The sequence below is a fragment of the Cricetulus griseus genome, chromosome 10, assembly GCF_003668045.3.
Source record: "Cricetulus griseus strain 17A/GY chromosome 10, alternate assembly CriGri-PICRH-1.0, whole genome shotgun sequence".
In the NCBI taxonomy this organism is placed as follows: Eukaryota; Metazoa; Chordata; class Mammalia; order Rodentia; family Cricetidae; genus Cricetulus; species Cricetulus griseus.
This window is the reverse complement of record NC_048603.1, coordinates 15,845,772-15,858,038: the sequence shown is the minus strand read 5'-3', so window position 1 is coordinate 15,858,038 and position 12,267 is coordinate 15,845,772. Positions and strand designations below refer to the sequence as shown.

Here is a 12,267-nt window from a genome sequence, read left to right as displayed (position 1 = left end):
TCCATGACCACAGCAACTCTTACAAAGGAAAACATTTGATTGAGGCTGGCTTACAGTTTAGAGGTTCAGTGGTCAGAAGCATGGTGGCCTGCAGGCAGACACGGTGCTGGAGGAGGAGCTGAGAGTTCTACAGGCAGAAGGGAGTGACACTTCCTCCAACAAGGCCACGCCTCCTGATAGTGCCACTCCCTTTGGGGGCCATTGTCTTTCAAGCCACCACACAAGGCAATGAGGATCTTAAGGCATTTAGTGATCTTTCTTGTAGGCAGATTTTTCTGTCCTGCCAGCCAGCTCCCAGATACCCACACAGAGACTTATTAATTATAAATGCTTGGCGGAGAGCTTAGGCTTGTTACTAACTAGCTCTTACAGCTTAACCCATTTCTGTTGATCTGTGGATGCCCATGCTGCTGCTTCCGCGTCTGCTGGCAACTCTTGGCATCGCCACTTCTCCCCAGTGTTGTCTCTGCCCAGAAAATCCTGCCTAACTATTGGCCGTTTAGCTCTTATTAACCTGATGACAGTGACACACATTCACACAGTGTGAAGCAATGTTCCTCAACACTTTCCTATTGAAGAATTAGGTCGTGTGTGGGTCGTGTGTGTGTGTGTGTGTGTGTGTGTGTGTATACATGTATATACATATATACTCACATATACGCACATATTTTAAAAGATGTCTGATGTATAAAATTGGAAATAGTTGGTCATCTGATGAATGTGATGTGTGTACATATGTCTGTAATCCTAGTACTTGGGTGGTGGGACTCATACGTGACCAACCTGGGCCAGATGATGAGACCTGGATTTAAGCAAACAAACTTGGGAGTGCAAAGCCAGGGTGTTAATAACCAGTGAGAAAGTAGATTAGTTCAAAAATTAAAACTTGTGTCTCTAATTGTTACACATGTGTAGAGAACAAAAAAAATACAGTTTATAAAAATTAAAGTACACTTAGAGTTTAAACGTCCAACCATCAAGCAAGCAAGCAAACAACCCCACCCCTCAAAACAAACAAACAAACATCCTGGAGTATGGTCAGTTCTTGTATTGTTCTCGAGTAACTTTTACTCTGCAGTGTTTCCTTGGCACTCCATTTTCTGTTTGAATAAGATTTCAGGATTTTTTTTCCCTCTGTGTCTTCAAATCTTGGAAACCTCTGAGAGGTCCTTTAGGGACATCCTTTGCTTTGCCTGCATCAGTCAACCCCCCCCCCCCCACACACACACACATCACCCTGGTGTTTGTTTTGCATCGAGGCTGGAATGGTGCATTGCTGGCACTCTGATGCTAAGGCCAGCTATCGTATGCTTCAGTATACACTGGGTGTCAGTACATAAATACATAATACCTAAATATAAATTACATAAACATATAGTTTATATTCAATTTAATTTTACCTCCTGTGTCATCTGTTTCTGTTTCTTTGCTGTACTTTTGTCTCTGATGACCACTCTTCTGTTGAGATTACACTAGTTTTGTCTTATCAGCAGTACGTGTTCTGCAGTTTAAGCTCGAGCGTGTGAATAGCAGGTGTGCAGTACTACGAAGTTTCCAAGCAGAAAGATGATGGGATTGGTGATCAGTCATGACACTCACCCATTGCTTCCCTAATGCTTTGTAAACTGAAGTTTGTAATTTATATAATCGGGGTGAATGTACCTTGTTAACTCATGCTGGAATTGTAGCCGTGAGAGTTAGGTTAGCAGAATGTCTTGTATATCCGCCTGTAGACATGTATGACTACATATGTTTTAATTCTTAAGTTGTTGACAATGCTGCTGTTTTCTTTTTCCACACTTGCCAGTCACTATATATTTAAGTGAAAAGCTAAGGATCCAATTCTATGAAATTTGCAAACTTAACCCCACGTGTTTAAGTAACTGCTCCACAAACAAAAACATCATCAGTTTAGAAATTGTCATTGTGCTTTCTGATAATTCATTTTTCTGTCTTCAATGATAACATTATCCTCACTTCCAACTTCTGAGAGTTGCCTCTTCCTACTATTTATTTATTTTTGAAATAAGGTCTCCTTGTCCAGCCTTAGATAGCCTGGGACTTGCTATGTAGATGTGACTGGCCTTGAACTCATAGAGATCACTGACTGCCTCATGAGTGCTAGATTAAAGGTGTGCACCACCTTTAATTCTTATAAATGGAATTCTTATAAATGGAATTAAATGGCATTTGCTCTTGTTAAATTTACATGGACATAATCTACTTATCCATTTAACTCTCAATGTTTGGTTAAATTTTAGTTCTTTTGCTGTTTTCCAAGGAAACACTAGCTTAAAAGATTATGCATTTTCACTCTCGGTAGAAACGTCCAAAGTGTGTTTGTGAGTGGCTGAACTGCTTTACTCCTACAAGCAGAGTACGGAATTTTCAGTTGCTTTTGACCTGCTACCAAAGTTTTATGATCCACAGGCAGAAATGTTTTTATGTCTTAAACAGCCAAAGAGTTTCATTTTGTACGTATTAAAATTACATGAAATTTAAATGCAAGTGTCTGTAATATATATGTGTGTTCTGAACCCAGGGCCTCAGGCATTCTAGGCAACTGCTTAGCTACATCAAATCCTGCAAATACAGATTGGTTGAAGCTTGTGTGACTGCGCTCTTTGACCACTTATGTGTTACAGTGGCATAGCTGAGTAATTGTGACATGATGTGGCCCACAAAGCCTAATATTAATTTACAGCTGACCCTACAGAGAAAGTTTGCTGACCTTGTTTCCTGTATGCCTGTCAGGATCCAGTAGTCTCCGTATTTTAAGTTTTAGCCATTCTAGTGGATGTTCCTATTGTACCGACACTTCACTGGTGGTTAAAGGAGACTTAATAGTGCCCAGCTTTTCATTCACTGTCTGGCTGTTTAAAGAAGCCATATTTTGGGTAAGTTGGATAAGTTACCCCAGCCCCATTTTCTCATAATTATTTTAAGGGTTTTTACATTTTAAACAAATACCCATCTTGGGGCCTTCAGAGACGGCTCAGAGTTAAGAACATTTGCCTCTGCTCCATAGAAAGGACTCAGATGCTAGTCCCAGCATCCTCTTGGCAGCTCATAACCAACGTAACTCCAGGTCTGGGGCAGGGGAGGGGCGCTGACAACTTCTCTGGCCTCTCTTGGTACCAGGCCCATATGTGCTACACAGACACACACGCAGACAAACACTCACACATAAATAAATCCTAAAGGAAATCTGTCTGTGTGGGGAATCTCTGTCCTATCTGTACATGTCTTTATCTGTGTATCTGTCTGCAACCAATGGTTTTTTTCTAGCCTGTGACTTGTCTTCATACCTTTTATTTTAGTGGCATTTTAGTGTGCAGAAAATTGGTATGATTTTAAAGAAAGAAATTAGGAATTCCTACAAAGCTATACAAAAAAAAAAAAAAAACAAAACTCAATTTCTGTATACCTAGGACTTACACATTTATATTATCCAGTAATTTGTATTATAATCCAGAGTAACTTGTGTTGTTTGTGTGTGTGTGTGTGGTTTTTTCAAGACAGGATTTGTCTGTGTAGCTTTGGAGGTTGTCTTGGAACTCGCTCTATAGATCAGGCTGGCCTCAAAATCAGAGATCCGCCTGCCTCTGCCTCTACCTCTGCCTCCTGAGTGCTGGGTTGAAAGGCGTGAGTCACTACTGCCCAGCTAGAGTAACTTGTTTCATGACTGTTTCATTGTCCAAGAATTGCCCTTTATTGAATTTTCGTTGTTTCAATTCAGAGAGCAAGGATGAAAAGGAAACGGTTCCCAGCCCCGAGGAGCTGGCTGCTTTGGAGGAGTACATTCCCACCCGGCACACAAGTGTCACTGTGCTCAGATGTACGTGCACCATCTTCATGGCGGAGTTCAATTTGCTGGACCGTCTGCTTCCTGTCATCATGGGAGGAAAGGTACCTTTGTTGTTTGGTAGCCTCTCTCTGTGTCGCGTGTGTCATCCTGGTTATTAGAGTCTATCTGCTTATGTCTTTTCCCGATGGAGTAAACTCAGTGTAACTATATAGTTGCTGACTCCCAGAAAATAACATTAAATTTTTCAGTAAGTCTAAGTTAAGGCTATGTAAAGAAATACAGAATAGTGTGGCTTCTAGAAACAGGAGCACATTGCTGCTGTATGACCTCAGGCAGCTGCTTTACAACTTGAAGTCTTGTTTTTCTTTTCTGGGTTTTATATTTCAAACAGTTCTTAATGTAGGGCTTAAGAAATCAAAAGCTCTGATGAATTAACTTTTTTTTTTTAAATATTGTATTTACTTTCTCTCTCTGTGTGTATGTGTCATGTGTGAGTGTGTGTGAGTGTGTGTTGGAGCGTGTGTGCCCTGTATGCCATAACACACTTTTGGAGGTCAGAGGACAACCTGTGGGAGTCAGTTATTTCTTTCTACCATGTGGGTCCTAGGGATTGATTGACCTCATGACTTTAGTTTAGAGGCAAGTTCCCGTACCTGCTGAATCCTCAAGGTCACCTATCCTTTCTTTATTTTTACACAACAAATGCAAAATTATTTGTTGCCATTAACTTCTTTCTCTCATGACAGCACTGCGATCAAAGGACCCAGTGACTTAAATCATGTGTGAAAGAACATGTATTTGTCCAGACGGCAGCTAGGTTTTTTATAGGTCCCCCAGCTGCACTCCAAGAGTGGTATTCAGAAAGCCCTAATGTCTTACCTGAATGAGAGAAACCAATAATCTAAATAAATCATCTCGTTCTTATTCAGGACTGGCACTGGGCTGTTTTAGGACTAAAACACTTCCTGCTGATGTGTTACTCTTACAAGGATCCGAAGAGAAGCAGCAAGCAAAGGGTGCAGCACCCTCTTCTGACGTCTGCAGGCACAGGCACACATGAAAACAAACCTAAAATAAACTTAAAACAGAAGCCTAGGGAGAAATTCGTTCCCTACAGAGGAACAAAGGTTAAGTAGAGCACAACCAATTTGCTGCAAGAAACCACACAAGTAGGAAGAAAGAGGAGTGGGGTAGCCAGAGACTTGGGGGGACCCAGAACAGGGTATCTCACAGAACTGTAATTAAAAATGAGGAGATAAGAAGAAAAAACTGAGGACAACATTTACTAGTTAACTCTTAGAGTCTATTAAGATAGTGGGAATTTTGAATATGGACCTTAGCCCTTTCCCTTGTAGTATCAAGGGAAAAATTCAAGGTAAAAAATATTACCAGAAATTGAGCTGTGCATGCTGGCTGCACGCCTTTAACCCTAGCTAGCACTTGGAAGGCAGAGGCAGGAGGGTAGACCAGACTGATCTACATTGCAAGTTCCAGGACTACATAGAGAGACCCTGTTTAAAAAATAATATTGTCAGAAATAAAGAGAACCACTCCAGAATGTCACTTGTAACTATTTAAAGAACGAGGATCATACACTGTTCCGAAAATGCTTAGTCAAGGGGGGTGTTCTGTACGATTTCGTTATATGAAGTTCAGAAGGAGACAAAACTGAATGACAGTGATTTAGTGATAAAGTTAGTTTCCTCCAGTGGTGTTGTCTTGCCTGAATCAGTTAACCTCTGGAGTTCTTCAAATGGGCAAGCATCAGTTAGTTATACAGAATCATTGTGCTTTACAATTCAAATTGGTGTGGTTCATTTTAATGTTTTTTTTACAGGAACCCAAAATAATTTAGAAAGCAAAACAAAACAATAATAACTGAGTTGAAAGTAGTTTCACAATTACTGGTGATGAAAAAACAGTGAGGGTAGTATGTTCAGTCAGCCAGTTTTAGCTATATTGTTTCTCTGTAATATTACTGACTTTTGGATTAGAGAAACAGTTTGTATGTAAATAGATTGTCTGAAGACAAAGAAGGTCTTGGTTTTCTATGGAAAGCCAGGGCCAGGACATTTTGAGAGTTAGCTGTAGGAAAGGTAGGTGTGCTTACCAATTAGGACACACTCTCTAGGTATTTTTCAAGCCTATCTGTGCCAGTTGGTGAGCTCAGGAAGGTACATGCAACACCAATCCTGCCAAAACCTCCTCAAGATAAAGGACTTTTGTGCCTTTCCTTATGTGTTCTTATTAAATATGTTTCGGATCTTATTTTGGCTTTGTGTATAAGTTATTGTGCCCTTTCAATGTTTGGTGGAATCCTCTCAGGTTTTAGTATGTTTAAGGAATTAAGGAGTGATAATGCTCCTTCCTGCTAACTGAAAATAAAAATGGTTAGCTAAAAGAGCAAGGATAATTTTTACCTAAAATGCATTCTTTAAAAGCTGAGGCATACTTGAAATATCTAGAAGACATTTGTATTTGGTTATATTATGTGGGCTCTAACTAAGGCTTTTCTAGAGAGGTTTCTCACTGTGAAATATGAGGGTCTGAAGTTTGTTTAGATAGAAATTTGTGTAGATCAGTCATTGTTCTGCTAAAATTAATACCATTACTTTCCAGAACTCAAGTAACTTTACAAATGCAGCAAACTTCCAGTCACTTCGACCTCTGCCATCCATCCAGATAGTGGTGGATAAAATTAATTTGGAACATTCTGTCCCAATGTACGCTGAGCAGCTGGCGCATGTGGTCAGCAGCCTCTCTCAGCCTTCGGATAACCTGCTCCATTATTGCTACGTCCACTGCTACCTTAAGGTACGGACAGAGACCTGTCCTCTCTGTCATCATCTGCTCATTTAGGATAGCAAATGAGTTTCTTTGTTCCTACAGATGGCAGTTTTATAGAATCAATGTTTCATAAGGTAAGATTTAAGTGAGATTTAGTCACTACTCCAGTATACTTAAAATGTTTGTATTTTAAATTTCCTTTTGAATTTCTAGAAGTCGGTAGTTGGATGTTTGTAAGGCAATTGTGATTTTATAATTTTGAAGATTTAAAAGCGAGTCTCATAAACAGCACGAAAAATGTTTACTATGCCTACTTTTAAAACCCAACTCAGGATACTTGATAAGGAAATTAATACAGGTGTAGAGCTTCATAATGCTTTAACATACTTAATTTTAGTCTGTTTCTTCTTGTTGGACTCACATTAATTTCTTGGTATAAGGAAATGTTTTCTTTGTTTGGTGAGTCTATGTACAGGCATGCATGCTTGCACACATATGAGTACACACCCATGTCCATGTGGCACTGAACTTGAGGTCAGCATTAGATGTTGTCTTCTATCACTCTGCGAGTGATTTCTCTCTCTGTGGCTCTCTCCTGTGCTTGTAGCCTGTGCACTGCTGCAAGTGAACCCTGGCTGAGGATACAGGCGTGTGTCGCTGTGCCTGGCTTTTATCTGTGGGTGCCAGGCACCAAAGTCAAATCTTAACACTTGGAGAGCAAACCATCTCTCCAGTCCTTTTCCCTCAGACCTGAGAACTGTTTCAGATGGACTCGCAGGGTCAGTGAGATGGCTCAGTGAGTCAGGGTGCCACTCCTTCCTGAGCTTGGCACGCACGTGGGCACGTGTGGGCATGAGAGGACAACTTGTGTGAAAAACACTTCCAGTTAGTGGGCTTCAGACACCGAGCTCAGCTCCTTGGCTTGGTGGCAAGCACCTGTAATCTGATGAGTCACCAAAACAGCCTAGTTGTATGCCAAAAGGGCATTGGATTTCATGTGGTGGGCTTCATGTAAGAGATTAAAGCACTTCCCAAATAGAGCCCTACCCTCAGCTGATGGCCTAGTGCCCAAAAGTCCTCAGTTCCGTGTGTATAATGTAGAAAGAGACAGCAGTAAAGACAATAGTTTATGCCTCTTCAGATTAACTAACTGTAAGGGTGTTGAAATGTCACTGTTGTCAAACCATCTCAAGCAGGAGCACATGTTTTCTTGGAGCTGCATTTGGGAAGTAGCACAAACACGCTAACGTATTTACCGTGCAGCTGTTGGGTTGTTGGTGCTGACATCTCATCCTCGCTTACTTGACTCTGAATGCTGGATTGGGTTCTGTTGTTTCAGGTATTTGGTTTCCAGGCCGGGCTGACATCTTTGAGTCACGGTGGATCCTACTTCTCGCCTGTACCCATTATCCCCTCTTTCAGCACTGCCCTGTATGGGAAACTTCTAAAACTCCCCGCTCTCTGGTAAGTGAGTACCTGTTAAACTGTGATTTCATGTTAATTTTTATTTTATAATTTCTGAAATGGAAAAAAATCTGAACATGTCTATCTTATGCTCACCTTGTTACTTTTATACAAGACTTTAGAAAACAATTGAAATTGCATATTTATTGAGACATGATGCTGTGGAATAATCTTTTCCTACACTGTGAAGAAGTGTCACCCTGATTGGTTTAATACAAAGCTGAACGGCCAATAGCTAGGCAGGGTTTCCAGACACAGAGGATGCTGGGAAGAAGCAGGGAGAGTTGCCAGGAGACAAAGAAGGAACAAGACAGGTGGCAATATGGAGATTAATAGAAATGGGTTAAGTTGAAGAGCTAGTTAGTAACAAGCCCGAGCTATTGGAGAAGCATTTATAACAAGAAGTTCCCATGTGATAATGCTTTAATTGATTGTTGGGGAATTTCACACCATGCATCCAGTCCCACTCTTTGCCCATTCCCTCTGTGTCCACTCTCTACCCTTGTACCTCTCTCCACAAAAGAAATAAAACAAAGTAGTAATTAAAAGAACATGCCTCTGTTTTTTCTTCCCGCCTCTCTATCACATTCACTTGTCACAGTGATGCTGGGAGCTGCTGTGTGCCAGGCAGTATAACCTTTTGCTCAAACAGCTTCACTTGCAAATGTTCGTTGCGATGGGTTGTTGGTCAGTTGCAAGGCCTCTGGTTCCCAGTACACCGTCCATTCTGGACGCTCACTGAAACTCCTCTCAGATCCTGCTGTTGACCTGATCCATGGAGATCCTGTGGCTGTGCTTCCACAGGACCAGTCCCTTCATGTGCTCCAGCAGGTCACAGATGGGGTACATATTGTGGGGTGGGCCAGCTCAAAGCCCTGTATGTGGGCCTGGGGGGTAGCAGAGTTGGCCAGTCTGGGCCTCCACCCGGAACAGCCCCCGTAGGTGAGAGTCACGGCTAGCTGGCCCTCATTCATCCCAAAGGGCCAGTTCTTCCACAAGCAGGGATGGTGAGGGGTGGGGCCGGCTTCCTCTTGCGTGGCTAGTTCTCCCATGGCTTTTTGAGGGTCCTGAGGACAGCTCTCCTGTGCCCATGACACTGGGGCCAGTAATCTCAGGATGGGCACAGCTATCACAGGAAGGGGCGAAGCTCTCATGAGGCAGAGACCAAAGGGCAGGACCAGGTCTTCTGTGCCCAGGCCCCCGGGGACAGGTGGTAACTCGGACATCATCACAGACCCTGGTAGCAGTAGGCCCACTGACTGCCCACATGGCCCTGGGCTGCAACTCTGCCCTGCCCTATCACCATGGGTATCTTTTTCTAAAATACTGTGTTCCTTTAACACTATGATTTTAAAATGAAATTAGTAAGGTAATTGTTCACCTTTTCAAAGAAATTTTCCTATTAGTCCAGAGAATTTATAAAAGGATATATAATTAACTCTTGGAATGGGTCCTGTGAGATAAAACCATTCTAAAGTTACTCTTAATGTCTCTGGGTAGGTTCTTCTTTCTTATGCTATGAATAGCTAGATTTAAGTTCATATGCATGGCATATTCCATTTGAGTCTAATGCAGTTTATATTTTGATCTGTTAAGAAATGGTGGCTGGGCATGGTAGTTGCATAGGTTTAATCCCAGCACTCAGAGAGAGACAGGTGGGTCTTTGTGAATTTGAGGACCAGCCTGGTCTACACAGTGAGATCCCAGGATAGCCTGGGCTGCATAGTGAACAGTGAGACCCTGTTTCAAGAAAAGAAAAAAAAAAAAAGGGAAGGGAAGAGACGAAAAAGGCACAGGATACTTTGTAGTATCAGTTATTGGTATCAATTTTACTAAATGCTTCAGAAAGCTGTTATCATAATTATGTTTTTCTATTTACTCTAAAAACCACAGCAAAATATTTAGTTTCTCGATCTGAAATTTTAGTCATTTGTATTAATTTTTTTATTTCTTTGGCTCTTCCTCTCTTAAGAAGCCTAAGTGATGAAATAGTATGAAATACTGTTCACCTGACCACGGTGCAGTAGGGCAGTGTGCTGTGTGTGAGTGAGGGTAGAAACTAGTAGCATGCAGAGAGCATGACATGTCATATTTCCATGGAAAATAACTGATGGCGGAGATGACACTAAAAGCAATCACCGTTAAACTTAAAAGTGAGTATTAAGTACTCTGCTCTGTGTGTTTAAGAAAGGAGAGAATGTGTGAGTTACCAGGGACAGCGTAGGAGAAGAGGTTCTGTTAGGACTGGCCTTCACATGACTGAGGGAGAGAGTCCACCAGTGGGCCAGACTCGGAAAATCACTTTCTCCTTTGGTTTGTGCGTGAATACAGATGTCTACACTTTTTAATATCAACAACAGGTAAAGGCAGTTAAGCCAGTTAATCGTACATTTATTGGTCCTATTTATTTTTGATGAGGTTTTAAAACTTGTAATACACTTTCAATTCATTTTTCTCCAGTACTTGTTTAAAAATGTTGTTTGTTCATTTTTGTTTTTGAGATAGGGTTCCAGGCTAGTCTGGAACTGAGAGCCATCCTCCTGCCTCTGTCTCCTGAGTACTGGGATTACAGGCATGAGTCACCATGCCCAGGTGAAGAGTGCGTTTTATTTGCTGAGATACTTGTCACATGTTTTGAAGGTTGACTGCATAGAACTGTCACTTGAGGTGCAGCTGTGTCTTTGGGGGTGTTGTATCCTCATAGTGCTCCTAGCCTTGTTGGGTGCAGCATCTGGGGATTCTCCACCGTGTGAGTGCGAGGAACAGAACTCAGGTCCTCTTGAGAACCAGCTAGTGCTCTTGCCTGCTAAGACATCTCTTCAGGGTCCTTCTTTTAAACTTTATTTAGGGAGCACTGTGTATGTGGATTAGACCTCATTTTGTTTCTCAGTTCACCAGTAAATGAGCTTTTGGGTTTTTAAAAAGTGAATTCACAATAGCAAGTATAAATGTAATATAAGAGAAAGCTCCGGTCTTGTCTCTAGTCCTTGACAAAAACCTACTTGTATTACACTGTCTCACTTACACATTATTAACAAATAAGTAGTTGACTTACACTTTTATTTGCACAGGCAGTTTATACATTTTATAGTGATGTTTGTCTACATTAATATTATCTTAATGTAAAGCCTATTATGAATCTTTTAAATTTATTTTTATTTAATGTACAATGTGATAGTTTTCAAAAATTTTTACCAGCATATATTATCAAAATAACTATTTTCCTAATGACAGGTTCCTTTCTTAAATAATTTTTTTTATTTAGAAACAATCTTATTTCACATATGAGTCCCCCCTTCCCTCTGCCTCCCAGCCTCCCGTGGCCCCTACCAACCCCCAACCCCCAGCCCCCCACCTGCTCCCCAAGGACAGCAAGGCCTTCCGTGGGGGATCATCAATGTCTGTTAAGTCATTTGTGGGAGCGCCTAGGCCCTCCTCCATGTATCTGGGCTGCAATAGTGTCCCTCCATGGGGAATGAGCTCCTGAAGTCCATTTGTGCACTAAGGATAAACACGGCTCCTAACACTGTTAGAGTCCCATAGACTGCCCAGGCCTCCTAGCTGGCACCCAGTTCAGTCCAATGCTGGTTCCCCAGCTTTATGACTAAGGTCTACAGCTAGTCTTGGCTCTTTTGCTCATCCCTCCTTTATCTCTGCAACTGGATTCCAGGAGTATGGCTCAGTGTTTAGCTGTGGTGTCTGCTTCTGCTTCCATCAGCTACTGGATAAAGGCTCTAGGATGGCAATTAAGGTAGTCATCATTCTCATTATAGGGGATAGTGTAGGGAGACACTGTAGCCCCGCCTCCTAGTAGCTCCTACAGGTGTGCCTGGCCACACCCATGAGGGCATGGTCAGGGGAGGTCAAAGGTGGCTGGGGACAATTCTTAAGGGACCGCGCACACGTGGATGCTCCTTCTCTCTGGCCATGCTAGCTTGCTGCCTCTGGGCACGCTCTGGCTTGCATTTGGGCTGGTGTTTATCTGAATAAAGAAATCTTAGCCTTAAGGACTCCGGATCATCTTTGAGCGCACGCAGCACTCAATACTCAATAGGATAGGGTATCAAAGGCAGCCTCTCCACTACTGCCTAGACTCTTAGTTGGGGGTCATCTTTGTGGATCTCTAAACTTTTCCCTGGTGCCAGATTTCTCTTTAGATCTATGCTGGCTCCCTCTATTAAGGTCTCTCTCTTTTTTTTTTTTTTGCT

General features: G+C 41.9%; 1 protein-coding gene across 8 annotated transcripts in view; it reads left to right on the top strand.

The window, feature by feature from the left end:
* Positions 1–12,267, top strand: part of LOC100763509 (vacuolar protein sorting-associated protein 13B) — a 437,125-nt gene that overhangs the window by 38,603 nt on the left and 386,255 nt on the right. For all 8 annotated transcript variants that reach the window (XM_027431500.2, XM_035449622.1, XM_027431502.2 and 5 more), the window contains 3 exons: positions 3,740–3,909; positions 6,428–6,622; positions 7,935–8,059. In XM_027431500.2, the coding sequence (XP_027287301.1) occupies positions 3,740–3,909; positions 6,428–6,622; positions 7,935–8,059 (490 nt within the window). The remainder of the gene's footprint in view (positions 1–3,739; positions 3,910–6,427; positions 6,623–7,934; positions 8,060–12,267) is intronic.